Here is a 25,412-nt window from a genome sequence, read left to right as displayed (position 1 = left end):
AAAAAAAAAGTCAGGTAAAGAATGTTTTTACTCCTGTAGGTTTCAATTAAATGAGTTCCAGTCATTCTAAAAGTTCCTTTCTCACTGAATGTCACCTTTGTCATTAATCAAGTGATCAGATACCTGTGGGTCTGTTTCAGTGGTATTTATTCTATTGTGTTGGTCTACATGTGTACCCCTGAGCTCAAGTGACCGTATATTAATCCTTGATGCTCTATGGCAAATCTTAACAAGCAGTTATTAATTCTTTCATTATAGTTACCCTTTCTTTTTTTACTTCAGAGATTATTTCTGATCGGATTTCCTCTATGTGTTTCCGCATTTGATTCTTTACTTCAGATGCTATTAATTCAGAGATTTCTGGTTTTATTTCAGAGGTTATTTCTGATCTGAATTCCTCTATACCTTTCTGCAGTTGTGTCTTTATTTCAGACGCTATTGATTCAGACATTTCAGCTGTGTGGGTCCAATTTCTTCTGTGCTTGTGTCTTCTGCATTTATTCTGGGTGGGTTCAGGACCTGAGATTGCATTTTTTCCTTCTTTTTGTCATTTTGTATAGCTCTGTCCTCTGATCTTTGGTGTAGAGCTTTGGTGCAGTTATAACCTTAGCACCTAATGAAATTTGGGTGCAGATCTATGAAGTTTGAATTCATCCAGTTGTGCCTGGCTTGGGTCTGGCTGCTGTGCTCAGCGTCTTCCTTCTGCAGCCCTTGGAAGTGAATCTGTTGTGCCCCTCTGGCAAGATGTTCTGCTCCTGTATACCAGGCCTGGGCTGGGTCTGGAGGGGTCCAAAGAGCAGGACAGAAGAACTCACTCACAAGTGAGCCTGGGCTGTGTCTGGAGGGATCCAGCAGGCAAAAGGGAGTGCAGAAGCTCTCCCACACACCCTCTAGGCCTGGGCTTGGTCAGGGTCTGGAGGGGTCCCGAGAGTGTAGCCTCTATGGCAAATCTTGAAATTTGATCATATACAGCCTACAGAATTTTTTGGCTATTCCAGACCCTTTGCTTTTCCATACGAGTGCTCGTCAGTTTACACACACATGCACACATGCACATATACACACAGACAGATGATATACATAGGTGCATATCTGTTGGGATTATAAGCAAACAAATTCGTAAGTCAGTAAGGAGAACGTTGATATGTTTAAAATATTGAGTCATCTAGTGCAGCAAATATTTTATTTCTATGTTTAAGAGTTTTTTTAACTTCATCTCTAATTATTTATAGTCTTGTTTCTTTCATGTTATTATAAACAGTTGTTTTTCAAATTTTACCTTTAAATTGATTTTTGTTAGAATACATGACAAGTCATTTTCATGTATTGACCCTTTAATCCAGCGGTCACACTCAATACACACATACGTTAGTTGTTTAGAGATACTTGGGGATTTTCTATGTATAGGATCATTCTAAGCATTACTTTTGTCACTACCATAGATAGCCTTTTTATTTCTCCCATGGTAGACTTTCACTTTTTGGTGCTGAATTAAGACGAGGTTCATTTCTTTATTGAAGCACACTTTCTTTGACTGTTAGACAAGCAAGAATTAATCGTGGTTCACTGAACTAATTGGGCAGATCAGTATCATAGTAGTTGAATCCAGAGTATTGTAGTATTATTGACAAAAGCAAGAGTTTATTTTCTTCAGTCTAAAGCTTCGTGCCAATTTCCATGTTCTCCTTCCTAAAGCAGCTCTTGTCAGCTTTGTATTAAGTCACCAATGTATCAGTCAGCTCCTAGAAAGACTCTTTTTTGATTATTTTTCCCTTTTCTTTTCTTTAAAGGCAATACCAGTCACTTCCTCTACTGTGTTAGTAACTAGAAGTCTATTTATCCTAATCATTTCTCTAGCGACAAAATTTTTCTACTTTTTTTTCTCAGTGTCTTCTTTAGAAACACTTAGTAATTCTTTCATTATAGTTATCATTTCTTTTTTTTTTTACTTCAGAGATTATTTCTGATCTGATTTCCTCTATACCTTTCTGTAGTTGTTTCTTTACTTCAGACACTATTATTCCAGAGAGTTCAGGTGGGTGATTTCCAATTTCTCCTATGCTAGCTTCTCCTGTATTTGTTCTGGGTGGGCTCAGGGACTGAAAATGCATTTTGCTCCTTCTCTTTGTCATTTTGTATAGCACTGTCCTTTGACCTTTGGTGTAGAGCTTTGATTCAGTTATTACCTAAGCATCTACCAATATTATTTCTTAAAAGAGATGACGTGGTTAAGGCAGTTATAGTTTGTCAATTATAGTACAGCAATTAGCAACATTAATCATGGTTGGTGAGATTTAGCAATTGACAAACTTTTGTATCTAATGGGTTTATATTTTAAACCATAAGATCAAACATTATGATGGTATGGCTAAACAGATATTAAATTGGGAATATGTATTTAAAGTAGTTCCCCTAAGTTCCATCTGGTTACTTTCCCCGGATATACCTGGAATCTTCCACCCCGACTAGTTCACCCCAGTTACCTGTTGCCATCTCTCTCCCTGGAGAGAGAGAATACTCACGTAGGTCAGAGTTCAGCAGTGTGCCTCAGCTTACTGGGTCGGATCTATCAAGTTCAAGCTCATCCAGCTGGGTCTGTGTTGGGTTTGGCTGCTGTGCTTGGTTTCTTGCTGCTGGGTGCATGGCTGTGCAGTTTTCTGAGTGGTCCCAAACCAACCTTGGCACTGTGGTGTGGAGTTTCTCTTGCTAACCTTTATTTTTAAAAGTGAGCTTTGAAGACATTCATAAGTAATCAAGTGAGTAGAATTAACATCTTCAATAAACTGACCTTCGACGACAACAAAAAGAAGAAAAGAAGAAGAAGAAGAAGAAGAAGAAGAAGAAGAAGAAGAAGAAGAAGAAGAAGAAGAAGAAGAAGAAGAAGAAGAAGAAGAAGAAGAAGAAGAAGAAAGAAGAAGAAGGAAGAAGAAGAAACATCATCATCAATGCAGGAAACTTCAGATGCCTGAACTCTGAACTTCGTGAGACTAGTATCAATGTAATTAATTATAGCCACTAAAAGCCTTTCCCTATTCAGGCCAAAGGGTTTGATTAATTGGTGTATCTTCATAAAATGTTAACATTCTAATATCTTAATTTCTTTGTACAGAAATTATTCTGAGCCACGTTGATAGAATCATTTTGTAACACATTATCAGAAAGAGTCAGATAACAATAGTTTTACACTAGACTTTGGCTCAATTATGGTTTAAAAATTACTCTGAAGACTTGTGGGAGGTATGTATATATATTCCCTGGTTGGAATGCCAGCTTAATGATTCTGTGATTACTTTGTACGAAGAACTAAGGTTGAGATCTTGGGCAATTCTTGTTCTGTGCCTTGTGTAGTCAGTGCTTAGTAAATAATTTTTGACAGATTTGATGGAAGATGTCGTCTGAAGGCCAAGTAAATGTTCTTCATAAATTCAAGGGGATCCTCTTTTCTACTATGTCTTCAGAAGAACTTCTTAATGCTTTGGATTCTTTTCCTGTAAGACAAGATGATGTGTTCCTGGTTTCCTATCCAAAATCTGGTGAGTTTGTTTCAATCCATTATTAAAAATGAAGAAATGCAACAGTAGAACTGCAATAAGCATTTTTGCACATTTATTTGTCAGAATTTCCCCCTGAAATAAATGATATGACACACTTTAAAAATTTACCCTGAAGATGATTTAGTTGTAAAAAACTGAAACTTTACTAATGCCTTACTAATCAATATATTTTGTTAAAGTAATTCAAAATCCTTACAGGATGAGTCATATTGCTATGAATATTATAATTATAAATATTGAAAGCTTATTAACATTGCAATTGAAAATATTCTTCTTATTAAAACAGATGAGAAAAGTGAGAACAGTTCAAACTCTAAATATTTGTTCAACTATAAAGCTGTTAATAGTGTATCTCATTGAAATTGTAATGAGGGCCTGCTGTGCAGGCCCCACCCCCGGGGCAATTGAGATTGGGCATGGTGGCACCCACTTATAATCCCAACTCTTAGGAGGCCATAAACAGGCAGATCACTATGAGTCTGATCTAGTAGTGAGACCCTGAACACTCTGCAGAACCTTCCCTAAAATACAGGAAAAAAAAAAAATTATATTGAGGTACAGAGTAGGCCTGATTTAAACTTTTCAGGGATGTTGCTTTCAAAGCAGCAAGGCATCCTCCTCCTCATATTTATATTTCACTCTCTAAGTTACTACTTCCTACAACACCGCAGCATGCTCACTGTTTACTTCCTGTCAACATAAAGTTATACTCCAGATTCTATGGTCGCAGGTTTATAGCACCATGGCATTTGAATATAGCGCAGGTTCATTGTCTAAATACTTTGAGCAAGTATTCTGTCTCTACTCAAAATAAAAACATAATTCAGTGTTTAGCTTCAAGGGGGAAACAGAAAAACCCCTAAACACCACCCATACAATTGTACCTTGTTGTGTGTTCTTATGCATGCGGGAGCTGGGTACTACCGGGAAAGGCAGAGGGGTGAACAGTGCTCCCAGGGGATGCAGAACACAGTGCCCGAAATGCAGCTACTCGGGACGCTGAGGCAGGAGCATCCTGAATTTGAGGCCAGCCTGAGCAACTTAGAAAGAACTTATTTTAAAATAAAACAATAGGGGCTGGGGAGATAGCTCAGTAGAATAAGCACCTGCCAGACAAGCTCAAGGTCCTGAGTTTAATCCCTGGTACTGCAAAATAAATAAATAAATAAATTAATTAATTAATTAATTAATAGGCTAGGTGTACAGCTCAGTGGTACAAGTCCTAGCACGTGCAAGACCTCGAGTTCTGGCAAAACGAAAGAGAGACAGCAAAAAAGAAAAGGATAAGTGAACAAAAGAGGAAGACACATGATCTTCCAGGACAGGTGGGACTTACATATAAAAGATCTGTGTGACTTTGTGGATTGAAAGGTCTTAGACTGTGCGATAACACAGCGTATATTGCACCAAGATAACAGCATGCCACGTTCACGCCCCTTGTGCTCTCAAATGTGCTTCTGCCTGTCACATAGCAGTGCCAGTGTTCCAGCAGCTTCAGTGGGTGTGATAGTACTAGTTATAATAAAGTAAATGGGTTCATTGTTTTTATCATGTGCTGATTTTCTCCAATGCGTTGTGACAACTAATTAAAACTACATTGCATTTTGTGCTTGTGTAAAGGGACTCACTGGGTTGCGGAGATCATTGAGAACATTCCCAATGCTAGCATCGCGCTCACGTCTCCTATAGAACTGGGAGACATTTCAAAACTTGAAGAGCTAGAAATGTACTCTGAGAGAAGAGTGATCCCGACACACTTAAGCTATGACCTGCTACCTGCGAATATCAAACAGAAGCAATGCAAGGTGAGGGGCTAAGGCCATAACTGTCTTCGGGCTTCTGATTTATGTTTGTGTCAAGAAATATTTACAGAGAAGATTAGGTAGAATCTTTGGTTTTCAATTCACACATACTATCAAAGTACACTTACAACAGGCACAGGACTGGTGTTTGATCCCTGGTGTGCTGTGCCGGCCCTGCCCCTGGCGCCCGCTCAGACAGCAACTGAGAGGTGTGGTGGCGCATGCATGTAATCCCAGTACATGGGAGGCTGAAAACAGGAGGATCACTATGAGTCTGATCTGTGTAGTGAAACCCTGTACGAAATGCATTTAAAAGAAAGCATACTTACATGTATATGTAAAAATACTAGGTTAAGGATATTTTCTAGAACATGGCGTTAGAGTTGAACTTAATTTATTTTCGAGGTATATGTACAGGCAACATTTTAAATATATTTTTATTTTAAGAAGTTTAAAAAGTAAAGCCAAGACACCTGTTAGAGTTACGAGTTTCACAATAACGAAGCTGGTTCTAATCCAGCCACATTCTAAGTCTAGAATCAAAACCAACTGGCCAGTCCACCATGTGAGTACCAGAGCAGATCTTGCCGTGTTGTCACTGTGTGAGCACAGAGCTCTGTACATACTGTGTGCTCCTCCTCCTCTGTCTGCTCCTCCTGCTCCTCCTCTTTCTCCTCCTTCCTCCTCTTCTTGTTCTTCCTCCTCCTTCCTCCTGCTCCTCCTCTTCCTTCCTCCTCCTCCTTCCTCTTCCTCCTCCTCCTCCCTCCTCCTCCTGCTCCTCCTCCTCCTCCTTTCTGATGAAAGCAGAATGAAGACCAAGAGGGAGGGAGAGAGGGAGAGAAAGGCAGAGAAGTATACATGTTATATGTACACATATATAACATACATATAGAGATGAGAGAGAGAGAGAGAGAGAGAGAGAGAGAGAGAGACAGAGACAGAGACAGAGACAGAGACAGAGACAGAAAAGCAGAGAGGCAGAGAGAAAAAATGGAGTTTGATTCAATTCAGTAACACAGTGACATGAGTAACAAATGTCAGTGAAGTTGCCATACCCGATAGTGCTTCATCCACAATGACAGGTGGACTTTTGTAAGCTTGGGAAGGAAACTGCAGTTCGGAAGGGTCAGGTACTCCTTAACCTGCACCCTGGAACCACAGTCCCGAGATGCACGCCCTTCTCAGGGCGGCCTTTAATGGGCACTGTGTCGGTCTCATCACCCGAGTCTCCAGAGACAATGATGACTCACTGCTGCCACCACCGGTGACACTGAGAGCTGGACAAGCTCCTCAGTGTGATCTGCCGGGCAGTGTATCCCTCCCTCAAGCTTTCTTTACAGCTCTCAACACTTTCTAGCATTTTGAATCATCTTTTTTTGTGTTTTAAACTCACTGGCATAATATTTTTGCTTTCTAGATCTTCATATGATTTTTTTTTAATACTTGATTTTTCCTCCCAAACTATGAGTGTACCTTCCCTTTATATCCCCTAACTTCCTCCAGTGAATCTTTTGATTTCTTAGAATGCATCCTTTGGCAAAATATGAATAATTAGAGCCATTCTTTTAGCAGTAGGGCATGCAGGCATATGACTTGGGAGAGTCTCCAAAAGCCCTAACAACTCCCTACCAAACCAAGTATGTCCAACTCAGAGGCCAGGCTTCAATTTCGGCTATTGTTTCCCTTTCAGGTTAAGGCAATGGATTCTTTTTTTAATATCTGGAGTCTCACTCAGGACCTTGCACTTGCCAGGCGGGTGTTGAGTTGTGAAGCTGCACCCCAAGTCCAACGTAGTGGATTTTTATTTGTTCTCTGAGCCTTGAGCTTCTGTGAACCTGCTCAGGAAGCCTAGAGCAGTTCCCAAAGGCTTGCAGTGTTGAGGGGCACAGAGGGGATACTGGGTGGGTCAGGGTAAAGGTGATTGATTTTTCATTCCTCTACACGATGACCTTTACACATCTCTCAGTTAAAGAACACACACTGTATCTGTGGACCTGCATCACGGATGGACTATGAACTTGACACTGGAAGATAGCCATGGATTAAGAATGACTCAGAAAATATGTCCATTTGTGTGTGGGGTGGGAGGATGGGTGGTGTCGGGAACGAAACTCAGGAACTCACGCTTGCCAGACAGGCGCTGTGCTGCTGGGCCATATCTCCAGCCTAGCAAATACACGCAAATACACGCTTATCAAAATAAATACACGCTTATCAAAATAAACTGTGTCTACCTTGATCGCCAACTAAAATGCAAAAAGAACATTCTGTACTCATTAGTGAGCTGTTCAGTGTTGGGCAGAAGTGACAATATTACTTGGTCCTCCTTCTCACATTGGTTTCCTGCAGCTTCTTATATAGTTTTGTTAATTCTGTATATCCTTTATTATATTTCTTATAATATTGCATTGTTTTTTAAAATGTATTTATTTATTTATTTATTTATTTATTTATTTATTTTGGGGAGGCCAGCTCAGCCCACCAGGGGGCGGGGCTGGCTGGCATGTGGTGCTGGGGGATTGAACCGCGATCCCTGTGCTTTGCTGAGCTTGTTTAGACCACTGAGCCATCTCACCAGCCCCATAACCCTGCATTGTTAAAAGCATGTTTCATTATCCGACTATCAATTTCAAGAAGACTAGAATTACTTGTGTCATGCTCATAATTGTAATCTGGATAGGAAACACCATAAGTGCCTAGTATACAGAGGGTGCTAAGTAAATATTCATTGAATTAAATTCAATTGGCATTTCAGTGTCCATAAAATTGTGACGATATCTCAGGGTGCTCTTTGGGAGATTAAAATGTAGAAAAGAGAAAGCATAACATATCATTATTCTTAGAAATTATAGATATTTTGTAACAAACCTTACTGTACATAAATGCTTTGTGACAGATGACTAACTGAAAAGTTGCTGTGTTCCGTAAAGGAATAGAATGTTTTTCCATGTCTGCCTCTAAACCAGAGGAGCAGAACTAGCTTTTAGAATATGTGGTTGGTGTCCTGGGGCATGTACACCACCCAAAAATTTGTGAAAAATGCAAGATGTCAGTCCCCCTCCTGGACACCATGAATCAAAACTGGTATTTTAACAAGATTCCCTGATGAATATTGTACTCAGTAAGCTGTAAGAGACACTAGCTTAAGACTGACTTCATTAGCTACAGCCGCCCCCAAAACTCATGCTTTACCTAGGTAACTTTCGCTGCTGGTTTCTTTTAGAAAATGTTTTATGTTGACATTTTCATCCAAGAGTAACTGATGTTTGTTTAAACAGATTATCTACATCGTTCGAAATCCGAAAGATACAGCTGTTTCCCTGTACCACTACTACAGAGATAATCCTAATCTACCTTGCATTGAAACATGGGATGCATTTTTGGAGCTGTTCCTCAAGGGAGAAGGTGAATATAGCAATGGTTTTTGAAAATTTATAAGGTACAATGAATTCTTTCTCTAAAAATGAAAACATTTCCAAAAGTTTTAAGTGACGCCTAACTTCCTTTTCCCCAAAAAAGATACACTGAAGAGATAATTTGAAATTTCTTTTTAAGCAAATTCTTTCTCACTTTGCTTCTTCACAGTCTTTCTAATCACCTATGAGTAATTAAATAATAGTGGGTTTTTTGTTGCACTTGTTTTAATATTTTCAAAAGACATTAATTTTGCATAAGTTATGTTTTATTTCCATATACCACTAGCCATTTCAATGAAATAATTATACAGTGACTGGAATTCAGATAATAGCCTGAATCATACTTTAAATATATGAAAAAGTAAAAAAAAAAAAAAGAAAGAAAGAAAGAAAAATATAAATGGGCACACACAAACAAACAAAAAGAAATTGTGAGACAGTTGATTTCATGACAATAAATGGAAGGTCATTTATACTGAAAACACAGAGAGATACAATTTGACTGAACTGTGTCTCCCCTTGGTTGTACCACCCTGTACAACTTTTGAATTTCTTTCCCCTGACTCAGTGGTGTCTGAGTGTTTTTTACAAAATCCAAATTACTCTAAACTTTCAAACAAACACAATACAAAGGTCCTACACCAAAACCGTGTAGAACTTGAAAGAGACAGGAGTTAGAAATGCTTCCAGAGAACCCCACTTCTATTTTCCCTGCAAATTTTCAGCATTGCTGTGTTAATTTCAGGCAGGACCCACATGTGTCAGCTTCTCCTTCTGGTCTGCCTTCCTCCCTAACTGACAGCGCACTAGACTCATAATATGTAGGGAATGAAGGGTATTTTAGTGTTTGTCTGGTCCAGACACCCAATGAATGTTTGAATCGTGCATCCACCATCCCTAAGAATTATGCAGACCGAGCTTCAATACCTTAATTCAGACAACAGGGTTACCAACCTTACTGAGCAATGCCTTCCCTCTTCTGAGGTTTCTTTCCATTCTTACCCTTCACAGTGTGTCCACACAGGATAGATTCTTAGCTCCGTGCTACTCAAATATAAGCTCATTTGACCCTCACTAGAGCACCATGAGGTAGATGTTACTATCCTCATCTTACAGCTGAAGAGAAGGCAGAGTAGGAGACCAAACAACTTGGCCACAGATGCATAAGAAGAAAGGAGCAGAGTCAAGATTTCAATTCAGGCATCAACTTCAACTTCTTTCCTTTACCATTGTGTGACAATGTGTCCAGAAAAAAAAAAAAAAAAAAAATCTCTCTGGTCATTAATTCCTCTTCCACATGATAGCTTCTAAATATTTGAAGATAGCTAGCATGCCTCCTTCCACTTCAGCTCCATTTTTAGCGTAAGGAGTTTAGATACATAAATTACTTTTTCAGAACAGATCTTGAGTCTGCTTTTGCTCAGGACAAGAAATGCAGTTTATATGCGCTGTTATTAACACCATGCTTTGCGCTCTCCCAGGCTACAGGGCCCTATTTTGTGGTTGTGCAGGGTCAGCAGGCCAGCACACCCAGAGATGCTTTTAGCAGAGTCATCTCTGTGCAAGGGTCTGGGGGGATAGCTCAGTAGAATAAGCGCTTGCCTGGCAAGTGCAAGGTCCTGAGTTCAATCTCCAGTACCGCCAAAAAAAAAGCGCTCAAAAATCTTTGTGGGGCCTGCTGGTTAGCTCAGTTGTTTAAGCGCCTGCTTATGCAGATGCAGTCAGGCACAGGATATCATGGTTTGATCCCCAGCTCCACATGCCTTATCAGACTAGCCCTTAAGGCAGCCTGAGCCAGCCAAAAAACAAAACAAAACAAAACAAAACAAAAAAAGCCCTTCTCAACAGTCATCCTTGTGCTACAACATGGCCACAGAAGGCTAGAAGGCTAGTCCAGACCAGGATGAAGGGATGCTATCTGTCTTTGGTGAAGGGTCTGTCTTGCCACCCCTGCAGCCCAAGAAGTCACCACAGAGTGCTGTGCTGACAAGGGATGAGGTGAAATTAGCAACAGGTAATCCCAGCTACTTGGGAGTTGAGGTGGGAGGATCACAAGTTCAGGCCTGCATGGGCAACTCAGAGAGATTCTGTCTCAAAATAAAATTTTTAAAGGGCTGGGATGGGGCTGGGGAGATAGCTCAGAGGTCTAAGTGCCTGCCTGGCAAGCTCAAGGACCTGGGTTCGGTCCCTGGTACCATATGTGCCATACAGCCCTGAAACCAGGCATGGTGGTGCATGCCTTGTAATCCCAGCACTGGAGAGGCTGAGACAGAAGGATCACTATGAGTCTGAGCTGTGCAGCGAGACCCTGTGCCAGATAATTAATTAATTAATTAATTAAAAGGTTTGGGAGGAAGCACAATAGTATAGTGCTCTGGATTTGATCTCCTGTTCAGATTGAGGGAAGTAGGAAAGGAGAAGAGAGCAGAGGAGAGAAGAGAGAGGAGAAGAGAAACAGAAGGGTGAGAGGGAGGGAGGAAAGGCAGGCAGGCAAGGAGAGATAGGAAGAAAGGAATATTCAGGAGGGGCAGAGTATAGTTAGACAAAATATTCTCCATAGTTCTCTTCCACCTTCTTAGGTGAGTGCATGGCTACTGAGTTGCAAAGGGATTAGATCAAGAAATAGTCGGCATCTGGACCAACCCTGTAATCACCACGAAGTCACTGACTCACTAAAGGGTTTTTGAAAAATCTGTTCAGATGGGGAAATAGCATCACTTTTTCACTTTTTGTGAGATACAGATATGTGTGTGTGTGTGTGTGCGCATGCGTGTGTGCGCATGAGCACCTGTGTGTGCAATAAGTCTGTGACCTTTTTCAGGGATGTTTTTCGATGATTCTTTGAGGGGAGGGTTGTTTCTCTTGCAGTTGAGGACACAGTGGAGTAGAAAGAACAGGAGAGAGAGGGAGAGAGGAGCAGGCATTGAGTCCCGACTGTGCGGCATTTCCTATGTGACTGTGGATGAGAAGCGTAACCATTCTGAGATCGATACCCACAACACTAACTAAGGCTAATGAGATGATCTACCTGGTAGGATTATTTAAAGATCCAAACGAAGTAATGGCTGACATGAGCTGCAGAAATCTCCTAGACACAGGAGACTTAAGTAGTTTTACAGAGAGGCAGAGCTGCTGCAAGTAAGCATTCACTGTAGAGGGTATTTTATACCTGAGGCATTATGCAACCCTGCATCCATATCCAAATACAGACTGATTTATCTAGCAAAACAGTAAAGAGACACAGATAGACACTCATCATCTGACTTGCCCTTCAGGCAGTGTATAAATATACTTTTTTTTGAGTCAGGGTTTCGCTGTTTAGTTCCGGCTAGGCTGAGGTCACTATGTAGCCCAGGATGTAGGTGAATCTGCTGTGATTCTCCTGCCTCAGCCTTCCAAGTGCTGTGATTACAGGTGTGTCCCACCACACTTGGCTACTTTATATTTTCAAATTAAGCAATAAATTGTGTGCTAGTGATATCATGCCAGACTAATATTGCATAGGAAATCAATGGGAAGTTAATATCCTAGCGATTCAGCTCTTTTTTATTTTTATGTATCTCTCTTTAGTTGTGTATTAATGCTGCATGCATCCTAGGCCAGAGAGTGGTGTTTGTCTGAAGAACTAGTGTTATCTTCAGAGCACATCGTAGAAACTAAAACACTCGGTATAATTGGAACAAGGTGGAAGGTTTGCAGAAAGTATGGCACACTGGAAACAGCTGATGTGAAGAGCTGATCTATTAGGACAAGGAAGTTGGGGAGGGAACCTTGCAGCCCTTAAGGTTGTAAGAGAGATTTGCAGTGATAAAAATAAGCAGTGGCACTCAGTAAAAACAGAAGGAAAAAATGTTTTCATTCAGTACTGGAACTTTTTGCTTTTTTTTTTTTTTTTTTTTTTTTTTTTTTTTTGGTTTTCTTTTTCTTTTTTTGGCATCAAAGTGACAAAGATGTTGAAGGTATTGGTAAGGTTAAAAGAAGGAATGAGGGAAAGACAGTGAAAATAGAGAGGGATGGGCTGGGGAGATAGCTCAGTGGTCTAAGCCTGGCAAGTGCAAGGTTCTGGGTTCCAGCCCTGGTACCACATGCCATGCTGGCCCTGGAACCCTAGGTGTGCCGTGCCAGCCACTGAAACCAGGCGCAGTGACACACGCCTGTAATCCCAGTGCGGGGCAGGCTGAGACAGGAGGATTACTATGAGTCCAAGCTTCGTGGTGAAACCCTGTACCAAATAATTAATTTAAGAAAATAAAATAGAGAGGGACAAAAGTGTTCAGAATAAGGTATTGAGGGAACCATCCATTGAAGTTACTACAGCTGATGGTGAGCCTGGAGATGACACACTGGGACCTCCTCTATGTCTCCAATGACAGCAGAGGAGATGATATATTGATTTGTGACTGAGATGGGAGGGAAAGAGTGGTAGGTATAAAAGAGTCCCGCAGAAGCATGAACCCCACGTGGTGTTTGGGAGGGGAGAGATATTCTGGAAGTTTCTGGAAGCCAGAATTCTGACTCACTCCCCAGATCCAGGACACATGGGTTAAGTGAAAGTGAGCCATCTCTACTCATGAGCATGCAGGGAAAGGAGTGATTTAGGATAGCAGGAGTGCCAGCCAGGCAAAGCTGAAAGCCAGGAGGTGGTGGGATCGTTCCATAAGTGAAAGATGTGGAGAAAAACATTTACTGTAAAAGAAGTGTTTCAAATCTCTCGTTTTGAAAACTAAATTTTCTTAAGAGATAAGTCTACAAATAAGGTAAGTAGCATTTTTAATTAAACAAAACATGACCTGAAAATTCCAACCCTTTCATAAAAAGTCACTTTTCAAATATAATACTAATACACTTTCTTGTAGTATTGAGGCAGTCACAGGCAGCCACTGTCTTTAATTTATTTTGTCTGCTTCAAGATCTTTTGGAAAATAAGTTGATTTGTGAATAATAGAAAAACTGGCTTTCAAATTATGATCTTGAATATTCTTAATATTTTGTAATATTTTTATTCTTAATTTTTTTATGTATTTAGTACAAGGTCTCACTACACAGATCAGCTTTGTAGTGATCTTTCTGTTTTTCAGCCTCCCAAGAACTGGGATTACAGGCAAGTGCCACCATGCCCAGTCTTAATATTGGTCTCAGCATGCCCCAGAGGCAGGGCCAGCACAGCACACCAGGGATCAAACCCCAGTCCCTGTGTCTATCTAAGCAGGCCCTTTAATCTTCTGAGCTATCTGGCCGGCCCTCTTAATATTTTTTAACAGTGCTGAGTATTGAACACAGAGTCTCTTGCATGCTAAGCAATGTTTAAACACTTAATTCTTTCTCCAAACCTATTTCATTTCATTTCATTTCATTGCATTGCATTGCATTGCATTGCATTGCATTGCATTGCATTGCATTGCATTGCATTGCATTTCATACAAGGCCTTGCCACATTGCCCAAGTTGGTCTCCATGGATCATTCTGCCTCAGTCTCCAAGACTTCTAGGATTACAGGCATGTACCATCGTACCTGGCTTATTTCGTTTTGGAGACCAGGCCTCATGGATTACCAAGGCTGGCCTTGACTGTTTTTCCTCAGTCTCTCAAGCAGCTGTACCCAGTGCTTAAATGTATTCTGAAGGATGTTGTAATATATTTCCCACTGAAAAACCATAATGGGCAAGGTCAGATACCCCTATCCACGTGCTGTAACTCTGGGTCTCTGTCTGCTCAGGCAACTAGACATAGCAGCCCTGGATTCTCTGAAAGTCTTCAGGGCTCCACAGCCACAGCAGCTGAAGGCTGTGGTTTCATCGAGGAGGAGTAGGCTGTGGCTGATGGTGCAAGATGGCAGGCTGGTTCTTCCTCCAAGTCTGAGGCACTAATGACTACAGTCATTAGTGAATTTGCATGAGAGAAAAAAAATCAATCTATCTCCTATTAACTATTGATATCTGGGAGGAAAGGTGGCCATTCTTAGAATTAGAGTCATTTATTACTGATACAGCAATCTGGGTATTTCTAAGACAGGTATTGTGTAAATCACTGAGATTGCTGATAACTAAGGGCCACACCCAGGAAACTCTTCCAAGAGCTTATTCTGTAATCCATGAGTCCCTGGGATGGTGGGCTCATTTTGCAATGATGTCCCAGGCATGGAAATTCTTGATTTAAACATACATATAGTTAATTTCTGGCTCTTTGTTTCCTCAAAAACCAAAGTTATGGAAAAAAATGCAGTTAGTTTGGAGTTAATTATACCTCACTACATTCCACACTTTAATGCTCAAATGGCTTAATAGGTATTAGTTCAATTAATCAAAAGTTGACAGATCTGTAGGAAATCACTAGTAGAACAGGTCTTTTATACTTAGTACATACGTTAGAATTTGAATTTGCAGTAACAAGGATGCAATGGAATGATACATGTAGAGCATTTTTATTCATAATTTTCATTAGTACATGCTTGTAGTAATTAAAGATTAAATTCATCATGGGGAGTTGCTGCCTGTATAGAATGCATCTTAATTCTTTATACTTCACTTTCTCTTTTCCATCCATCTCTTGATCCTCTTCCCATTTGCAAAAGATGTGGGAGAGGACTGGGGAGATAGTTCAGTGGTCTAAGTGCCTGCCTGGCAAGGGCAAGGACCTGATTTTGATCCTTGGTACTGCATGCCTATGCTGGCCCCTGAGCTGTGTGGTGAGACCCTGTACCAAATAAATAAAGAAATGAAGAACTTTTTAAAAAAAGATCTAAGGAGAAATAAGAAATAAGGAGTTATTTCTTATCATCTACCTTTTATTTTTCTCTTTAATATTTGTGTATAATATAAAAAATATTAATTTAATATATAATGTGTATTTAATCACTATATATTTAATTAAATACTATATATATTTAATCATTATTTCCAGAGAGGCTATTTGCATAATTTATTACTTTTAAATAATCAAACATTTTTAAGATTGTCATTAAAAGCAATAATAAAGAGACCATATTAACTACTGATATATTTCTAAGACTATGGTTTTCAGTTTTGAACTAGATATGTTAATAGAATTTTAAATTTAATTTTTCTTTTAAACTAAATATATTTGACCAACATATAAACAGTAACAGCTGCCAAGAGTTTCTAAAACTTAATATAAACTTTTATGCTAAGAATCTATGATTATAGGAAAACATGGAATTTGAAAGAAATAAAAGAATAAATTTCCATCATTTTTCTATTTCTCCCGAGTGCCACAGTGATCATTACAACACAATCATGGAGAAAATGTATGAGATACAACAGAAAAATGGGGCGTGCACTTAAATCTTCACAACTTTACTAGAGCAGAAGACACTTTGCCAGTAATCACCCTCAGACTCCTCCCGCTCACTCTGAGCGCAATTGTCCCACTGTTCCTTCTGCTTTCTGGAGCAATTCTTAAGTCCTCTTTCATCAGTGTCCTTCATCTCACTGCCGTGGTGGCCTTGGTGTCTTGAGTTGATTCCAAATGTTTCCCTTTCCTCGTCATTTTGACGTGGGGAAGAGCCAGAGAGCTCCTGGGGACAAACCCAGTAAAGAAAGTAGATGAAGACACTGTAGTGCCGCTGCAAGCCTGTCTTGGTGTTGGGTGGCACTTGGCACCAGCATTCACAGGGTTTTGTTCATCATTCATCATATTTTTTATCATATTTCGTAGACACTCATGAAGCAAGATTTTCTGAAAATGATAAGAATGATGGTATAGGGCTGGTGAGATGGCTCAGTGGTCTAAAGCACCTACTTAGAACAAGCTCAGCAAAGCACAGGGACCGCGGTTCAATCCCCCAGCCCCACATGCCAGCCAGCCCCGCCCCCTGGTGGGCTGAGCTGGACACACACACATAAAATAAAAGAAAAAAAGAATGATGGTATAAGTATGTGCAAAGCAAGGGGGGGTATGTTCAAGAAATTAATGTCAATGTGTCTCTTATTATAATACAGTTTTTACTATTTATTTGTTTGTTTTGAGAGAGGTTCTTGCTAGGCTTGAGCTCCCTACCTAGCCCAGCCTGACCTTGAAATGACAATAATCTTCTTGCTTCAGCTTTTCCCAGTGCTAGGATTATAGATGTACACCACCACACCCTGCCTCTAATATTTTTTTAATGTACTTGGTTATTACAGGGTCTTCCTATGCAGCTGGGACTCATAGTGATTCTCTTGCTTTCAGCCTCTTCAGCACTGAGGTTCTAGGCAAATGCCATGCTGCTGGGGACTCTGTGGTGGCTCAGCCCACCCTGAGGGCAGTGCTGGTGTGGCATGTGGTGCTGGGTATTGAATTGCAGTCCCTGCTCTTGCCTAAGCTTGCCTCAGTAGGCACTTTAGTCCACTGAGCTATCTTGCCAGCCCTGTGTAATATATTTTTAAAAGTTGAATATTAGCAGTATTTTTTGATCACCCCTTGTGTATGTCTGTTCCTACTGCCTTTTTTCCTGATATTAAGAGAAGACATCTTAATATCTACTCTTAGATATTAAGAGTAGATATTACTCTTAATATCAGCTTGTTAAAAGATATGGTGAGCCAACTTAACAATGACATTTAGTTGAAACAGTAGTGAAATTGAACTCTTTAAAGAGCTCTCACTTGAGAGTGTAACAAGTAAGTGTCTCACTAACTACTTAGCTGAAGTGGGAAGAAACCAGCCATCATTTTTAACCGTAACAATCCATTTTTCTTCTAGTTGTGTACGGATCCTGGTTTGATCACGTTTTGAGCTGGGAAGAGCACAGAAATGATGAAAATGTTCTAATTATATTCTACGAAGAAATGAAGAAAGTAAGTGCTTAATGTTGCAACCATCCCAATTTCAATCAAATTAAGTTCAAACCGGAAATTATCATTGAATTCTGCTTTCAGATTTCAGGGAATAAGTGTGGTGCTTTGATAAGATTTATGCTCACTTTTTTTTTTTAATTTGCTTTTGGCTCAGGATTTTTCTAAAAGTTTCAAGAAGATAGCGACTTTCCTCGGAATACATGTGAATGATAGTGAAGTTAATGAGATTGCTTGGAAAACATCATTCAGTGAAATGAAAAGTCATTCAGTTAAAGAAAATGATGATGTCAGTCACACAATCTGTGCCCTCACATCGGACAGGAACCTGGTGTTCAGGAAAGGTAAGCAGGGCGGGCCTGGGGGCTTTGTCTTGGGGGCTGTGTTGGGAGGTGCAGGGGTTATCCACGTCTGCTCCGTTCTCATCTCTGCTTCGAACTGTCCACATGTTAAAACTACTTGGGAAAAAAATGTGACTGTACAAAAAGTTGTGACGGCAGGTTAAAAATATTTGGAAAAGAATTGTGAGCAGGAGGTCTGGCCCTAGCTCAGTTCTTTGGCCAGGGAGATGGCTCAGTAGAATAAGTGCTTGCCTGGCAAGCGCAAGGGCCTGAGTTCAATCCCCGGTTCCACCAAAAAAAAAAAAAAAAATTTAAAAGGCATTGTAGATATAGCTCAGTGCAGGAAAAAAAAAAAAAATTGTGAGCATAGTTCGAGGCCAGACTGGACTACATAGTAAGTTGCCATTGTGTTGTTCTTATTACTTTCTAAATATAGTACCACAACTATTTACATAGCATTTGCACTGTACTACTTTTTTTTTTTTTTTTGTATTTTAGGGAAGGGTCTACAGGGTGTTCAGGGTCTCACTACTAGATCAGACTCCTAGTGATCCTTCTGTTTACAGCCTCCGGAGAGCTGGGATTACAGGCGTGCACCACCACGCCCAGTCTCAATGGCCGTTTCAGCGTGTCCTGGGGGCGGGGCCGGCACGGCGGGTCCTGGGATCGAATGTACTACATTTTATAAGTAAGACAGAAATGATTTAAAATATATGGTAGATGTGCATGGGTTATAGGCAAGTACTGTAATACTTTATATAAGCAACTTGGGCGTCTGAGGATTTTGGTGTCTTTTTAAAAATATATATGGTACAAGGTCTTCCTGCACAGCTCTGATTCGTAGCTATCTTCCTGTTTTCATCCTCCCCAGGGCTGGGATTACAGGCATGCACCACCATGCCTGGACTTGGTCGCTGATTCAGCGCGCCCAGGGATGGGGCTGGCGAGGCATGTGGTACCTGGAGATCAAACCCTAGTTCCTTGTGCGTGCTCAAGCACGTACTTAATCCGCTGAGCTATCTCTCCAGCCCTTTTGGTGTCTTTTGGATAAGGAGGGTCCTATAACTGGTTGCCCATGGAGACATAAACCTTACTACAGTTTCATTTTTATTCAGACAGAGTCCTTATGCCTTGCACAGCAATTGTATATTTTCACCCCTTAGTGGATGTGTATTAAATGAAATCTTGACTTCCTTCTTTCCAAAATTGAGACTTCCATGCCTGATTAGAGTCAATTCAGAGACTGACACGGAACAAATGGAAATGAACAAATGGAAATAATAACGCTGCTTGATGAATGTGCCTCAGGTCTGCAGCTTTGTGCATTTGCTACCAATTTACCCTGAATTATGCAAACATATGCACTTAGTCACAGCCAATCAAGTGCTGTCCTCTCCCCCAATGGGAAGGCCACAGGAGCAGGGGTGGGGGCTGGGCACATTGTAATTCTTTTCAGGAGAGAGAAAGGAGCTGGTGAGCAGGGAGGTCCTTTTCCCCAACATGCCCCACCTGCCAGCTCACCTCTGCAAGCAGCAAGAGTGGGGAGAAAGGTTAGGCTTGTTCCCCAAGGATGTCTTCAGCTAGGAAACACAGAGAGAAGAAAATAAATCTTTCACACTAATTCTTCATGGGGCTTCATGTAGCTATAGAATTGTTCTGAAGTTTGTGTAAATTTTTACCCAGATGCGGGAGGAAAACTTTCTGTAACTCATGAGGCTAAATGCTCTGTATTTATGTACTCAGATCACTCACCAGAAAACAAACCCTTCTTTGGCCCCCTTGAATATAATTCCACTTAAACATTTGCCAGTTCATATAAAACAGATACTGTCCTAACTTTGTAAATTATTTTCCATTTCAGTAATTCATTTTGTATTTCCTTATACTTGTAGAACTAGGGCTAGGAAGCCAGCGAGAATTCAATTCAATAAACACTTACCAGTAGACTATTATTTCTAGGAACTATACTGAAACATTGAAGCACAGCTTTTTCCTTCACAAGATTGCAATCTAGAGAGTCCTAAGAGGTGCTAACTGCAGTACTCATGCCAGGAGCAAATGTGAATAGGAACATAGATAGATCGAGAGACTTTTTCCCCTCAGCACATAAGGGCGACGAAATACGTCAGATCTGGGGCCAACAGCTCAAGAAATACATTGCCATGACAATGCTAGGAAAGCAATGGATTCCAACAAAAGCAAGATCTGGGAGGAAAAGTTCAGCTCTCCATGGAATTGGGTAGTACAAGAAGCAACTGGTCTCATGTGGAGAGTAGTATATGTGTGAAGCGAAGCGAGGGAGAGAAATATTGGTGCTGGGGAGGAATCACTTTGATGGACTTTGTGAGAAGTGCTGTTTTGTTTTTCTTGCCTGTTATTTTAAGAAGGGACTAGAAAGGCTCAGACATATGAGCTGGAAAATACTGCAGTCAGGATGGTAAATGGATCAGAAGAGGGTAAACGTGGGCCAGGAAGGCCGGGGAGAGATGGTTATAATTGTTCGAGTAAGGAACTCCGAGGGTCGCGATGGGGAAAGTGGTTGGTGGAGGGGTCACTGTTGGGGGAAGCTCAGCTGAAAAGTGTGCCTGGAGGCAACCTGCGTGATATAGAACAGGAAAGGTGGTGGGAGCGGCCATCAGGGCAAGGGCAGGAGCTGGAGCCCGGGAGATGCTACGTGGCACCTTGGGCCATGAAACCACCCAAGGAAAGCCAAGCAAAGAAACTAGGCAGAATTATGAGGAAAGGCAGGACCAAAAATGGGGAAGTGCTTATCACACACGAGGTCTGAGAGCACAGGCTCCACAGAACTGGGCAGGAAGCCCCATGGGTTGACCAGATGGAGGTAAAGGCAGGTCACAGCAGCAAGGGCCACCCCTCCAAGGGGGTTGGTGTCAAGGATAGGAGCACGATGCTGTGGGAGCTTCCAGGCCAGGGTGGCGAGCGGTGATACAGGGCGGCCAGAGGAACCTGGAAAAGACAAGTACAAAGAAATTACAACAACCACAGGAGAGAAACAGCAGCAGACAGAGAGGAACCAAGGTGAGGAGGAGAGGGAGCAATGAGGAGGCGCCGATGCATGCCGGAGCCCAGGATTTTATCACTGCCCTTTGAGACTATGATTAGTAAAGCAATCGATATTCTCACTTCCATAACTACGCACTTGTGGAATGTTACCGGTGGAAATGGAGATAGCCTCTGACCTGTCCTACTAGCAACCTGGCAAATGTCCTCAGATGAAATTATATCAACGGCATTATAACCTCAACATTAACTCTAATGTGTTTAAGTTGTATGTAACAGCGTGCTGGATCTAAACACAGATCAACAGTGCAAACATTTTCACTGCCTTTAGTTCCCAGAACTCTATGAGGAATTAAACACAAGAAGGGATCTATAGAGTTTATTTATTTCACTCTTTTTTTTTTTTTTTTTTTTTTTTTTTTTTTTGTATTTTTGGGAAAGGTCTACAGGGTGTTCAGGGTCTCACTACTACATCGGAATCATAGTGATCCACCTGTTTACAGCCTCCCAAGAGGTGGGATTACGGGAGCAAGCCACCACGCTCTGTCTCATCTCAGTGTGTCCCAGGGGTGGAGCTGGCACTGTAGGCCCGGGGATCGAGCCCCCCAGCCCCTGAGCCTGCTTGCAGGTGATTTAATTCACTGAGCTATTTGGCTGGCCCTTATTTCACTCATTTTTGGGGAGAGATGGGATCAGAGTCTGGGAGTCACTCTGAAAGTAATCATTTCAATTTTTTAAATTTTATTTATGTGTGTGTGTACGTGCGTGTGTGTATGACCAGCTCAGCACACCAGGGGGCGGGGCTGGCTGGCATGTGGTGCTGAGGGATTGAACCTCGGTCCCTGTGCTTTGCTAAGCTTGTTCTAAGTAGGTGCTTTAGACCACTGAGCCATCTCACCAGCCCCTAAAAGTAATCATTTCAGATAAACCACTAAAGTTGTCTCTTCAGACTTTTTGGTAAAGGTGAATTCTTCACTTCATAGAGGTGAATCTGTGCCTGTGTTTTTTTCTTTTTTTCTTTTTTCTTTTTTTTTTTTTTTTGCGGAACCGGGGATTGAACTCAGGCCCTTGCGCTTGCCAGGGAAGTGCTTATTCCACTGAGCCATCTCCCTGGCCCCCCCCTTTTTTTTTTTGTTTTTTGTTTTTTGTTTTTTTGTTTTGTTTTGTTTTTTTCATTGTGTTGCCAGAATTACAGCTATTGGTTTAGAAAGTGACTATGGTAACCATGTAGAGAAGATGACAGGAAATAACACAAGTGTGAAAAGTCTAAGTCCATACTAAAAGTTATGGGGGAAGTATGGAAGTGTGAAAAGACATATGGACAGATCGCATGCTATAATATTGTTCATAACAATAAAAACCCAGAATGGACTTCAGTGACTCCTCAGCAGAAGCCAGATCACATCTGCTCAGACACTTACTACAGAGGTGTGGAAATGATAGGCAATTATGTAACAATAGCTAGCTAGCATGTATTGAGTGCTTAGTCTGGGAGAGTTGTGTCACATGGCTATTCTTGCCTGAACTTGACCGTAGGGGCCATCATGGTCTCTGTACTATCCCCATTTTACAGAGACATCAAGGGTCTAATGAGCTTTCAAATTCATATAAGTAAAAGAGAATAGAGTTGAGATTTAAATTCAATACATCAAATTTATTTGAGCTTTCTGTCTTTCTTTTTAAACTAAAGGCTTATGAATTTTGTTTATCTTTTCAGAAACCCAACTCTTACTTTGGCTGAGGCTTTCTACTGTTTCTCTATTTCATTGATTTCTGCTCCAATCTTTATTATTTCTTGTTCTAACTTCACACTTGGTGGGGTTTTTTTTTTTCTAGTTTGTTGAAGTAAAAAGTTGTGATTTATTTGAGATGCTTCCATTTTAATGTAATTATTTGTCACCATAAATTACCCTGTTTAGCACTGTTTTGGCTAGATCCCATAAGTTTTGCATATGTAGTTTTTTTTGTCTCAGTGTATTTTCCAATTTCCCTTTAATTTTTTTTTCTTTTTTTTTGGGGGGTGGTAGGAAGGATTGAACTCAGGACTTTGTGCTTGCCAGGCAAACACTTATTCTACTGAGCTATCTTCCTGGCCCCTTCCCTTTAATTTCTTCCTTGAGCTGTTAGTCATACATCTTCTCTTGAACTCTTAAGCTTTACTGTTTGTGTCTACATAGTACCTTGGCAATGTATGATATGGGAAAAAAGCAGGTGATGATTTTGTGATGTTTTTAAAAACATAGTTTACATGGCTGTATTTGCTCACAAAGAAAAACACCTGGGGAAATGTATGACAAAAGATCTATTATCCTCATTAGCTGAGTCTATTTCTTTGATTTGTTTATCTTCTCTATTTATATGTATTTTCTATAACCTATAGGTATGATGGCTATATCATTTTAAATTCTACATTTTAAAAGAAAAAGGGAAAAGAACCCAGAGAGCAAACCAGAAACTAAAAACACCACCAGCCAACAAAATCAGGGGAAGTCATAGATGGTGTCAGTAGTTCAAGTGAACTGTTACAGAAGCTAGAGGGGAGAACAAGGAAAGACCAAAGAAAAGTGTTCAGGAGCAATAATATTGCTATGGGCCTCGCACGTTGACCTTGTGAAGCTGGCCTTGTGTTCAAATTGGTGTGCTTCAGAGGCCACGCCGTTTTCTGACTCAGATCTCCTCCAGGTACTGGACTCTCCATTCCTCCCTTCCGCCCCCTCAAACAGAACTAGTCCTTTTTGCTCTTCTTGAATTAACTCATTTGGATCAGATCTTGGAAACATCAAAACTTCCTTGCTTGCAATATATTTCTTTACAGTGTCTGACAGTTAAGTACAACACAGGTACTTATTGAGCACCCATGGGAAGCTGCTCAGTAATCAACTGGCAACTGTAGCTCTGCAAACAATGAATACATCGCAGTCCCTAACTAGGAAGAGGTTAGAAGTTAGCTGGAAAGAGAAGATGTTGGAAGATGATGTGTCATAGATTGAAATCTCAGCATGAAATGATGTATCACTGGCTCCAGTACCTGGAGACATATAGGGCTGAAGTTTGAGGCCCTAACTGGCCAAAAAGGGGTAGGCAAGATCCACAGTTGGGGTTTGGAAGGTGGGCATACTGGAGCAGAAAAGGATAGTTCTGAAGGGTTGACCATGTAGCCAAGAATAAGAAAAGTGATTCATATGCTAGGAGAGGCTGGTGCACTGTGAGAGGTATATATTTTGTCACCAAGCACCTTACATTGAAACCTGGTGTTTTTGTTTCCAATTCTCCATTAGTAACCTTGTAAAATACATTTCCTTTAAGTCTGACTAGTTACTCACCTCTGTGGCATGCTTTCAACACAGTTTCTGTTGTGTAGGTGCCCAAGTATAGAAATAAATGAAATATCACTATGTTTACATTAATTTATGATTTTATTATATTTGGATTAGAATTTGCTTTGCCTGCTGTAGTAAAATCTGTGAGGTTTACATATTTTTATTATAGAGCTGACAGAATTCTTTTGTGAATACTACAGAATTTATGAATTGGTTCTTATCTGATATATTTGTAATTTTTCTAGGAGTGGTGGGCGATTGGATAAACCACTTTACCCCCAAGCAGAAGAGAGCATTTGATGAACTATTCACTGAGAAAATGAACCAGAGCGAACTGGCAAGACACTTGAAGGAAATCTCTTAATACAAATGGGAAATGAAAGCCATTTTCATTTTCTACCATGCAAAACTTGGAGAATATGTAAATATTTTTCACCCACATGGAAAGCAGATAGTGTATTTCTTTCAATGAGAAATAGATAGTTCATAGATGTGTCAAAAGTGTATAAGAGATTAGCATTATCATATTTGGTGATAGTAGAAAATTAGAAGTAGAGAAGAAATACACACGTTTTGAATGGCTGAATTATATATCTGTTTGCAGGGTATACAGCAAGACACAGGAGATTATATGTATTGAGAATGACCATGTTACTGTAGGTGTTGCATAAGATGCATTAATGTACAACAGAAGAGGTGAGAGATTACCTAAAATTACAAATGTCTTAGAAGAATTTGTTTCCCATCTGTTTGAATAACTATGACCTCTGGACCAACAATTTTATCTCAGTGTTTCCTGATATCTGTGTAGAGATAGTCTCAATGTCATTAGCAATAATGAATCTAACCTTACTAAAGTGAAAACACCTAGTAGATGTATAAAATGACCACATCACAGTGTATTGGTAAAAATTAAAAGTAAAAAAATACTCTTTCACAATGACGTGGGTCTGGCATTCCAGTATTTACATGATCTTACTTCAGTTAAAGTTCAATTTTCCTATCTTCCGATATTAAATTTCAATTTCCCTGTCTTCCGATATTAAAGTTCAATTGCCTTGAAATGCTTATGACTCTTTTAGTATTTTTCATACACATACTTCCCTCAAGAATCATCTGCAGCAGTAATTCAATCTTTATAATTTTCTCCCTTCTATAATGAGTCT

The 25,412-nt window shown here is 40.4% G+C and overlaps 1 protein-coding gene across 1 annotated transcript in view; it reads left to right on the top strand.

The window, feature by feature from the left end:
- LOC101574524 (sulfotransferase 6B1) overlaps positions 1-24,653 on the top strand; it is a 35,441-nt gene extending 10,788 nt beyond the window's left edge. Inside the window, exons 2-7 of the mRNA XM_004634655.2 lie at positions 3,377-3,533; positions 5,175-5,359; positions 8,635-8,761; positions 17,473-17,567; positions 17,722-17,908; positions 24,492-24,653. Of these exons, the coding sequence (XP_004634712.1) occupies positions 3,389-3,533; positions 5,175-5,359; positions 8,635-8,761; positions 17,473-17,567; positions 17,722-17,908; positions 24,492-24,610 (858 nt within the window). The 5' untranslated portion in view covers positions 3,377-3,388 and the 3' untranslated portion in view covers positions 24,611-24,653. The remainder of the gene's footprint in view (positions 1-3,376; positions 3,534-5,174; positions 5,360-8,634; positions 8,762-17,472; positions 17,568-17,721; positions 17,909-24,491) is intronic.
- The last annotated feature ends 759 nt before the right edge of the window (positions 24,654-25,412 follow it).

Source organism: Octodon degus, unplaced genomic scaffold (assembly GCF_000260255.1).
Source record: "Octodon degus isolate 3935 unplaced genomic scaffold, OctDeg1.0 scaffold00064, whole genome shotgun sequence".
Lineage (NCBI taxonomy): Eukaryota > Metazoa > Chordata > Mammalia > Rodentia > Octodontidae > Octodon > Octodon degus.
Note: the sequence above shows the minus strand (reverse complement) of the source record. Positions and strands in the feature narration are given on the sequence as shown.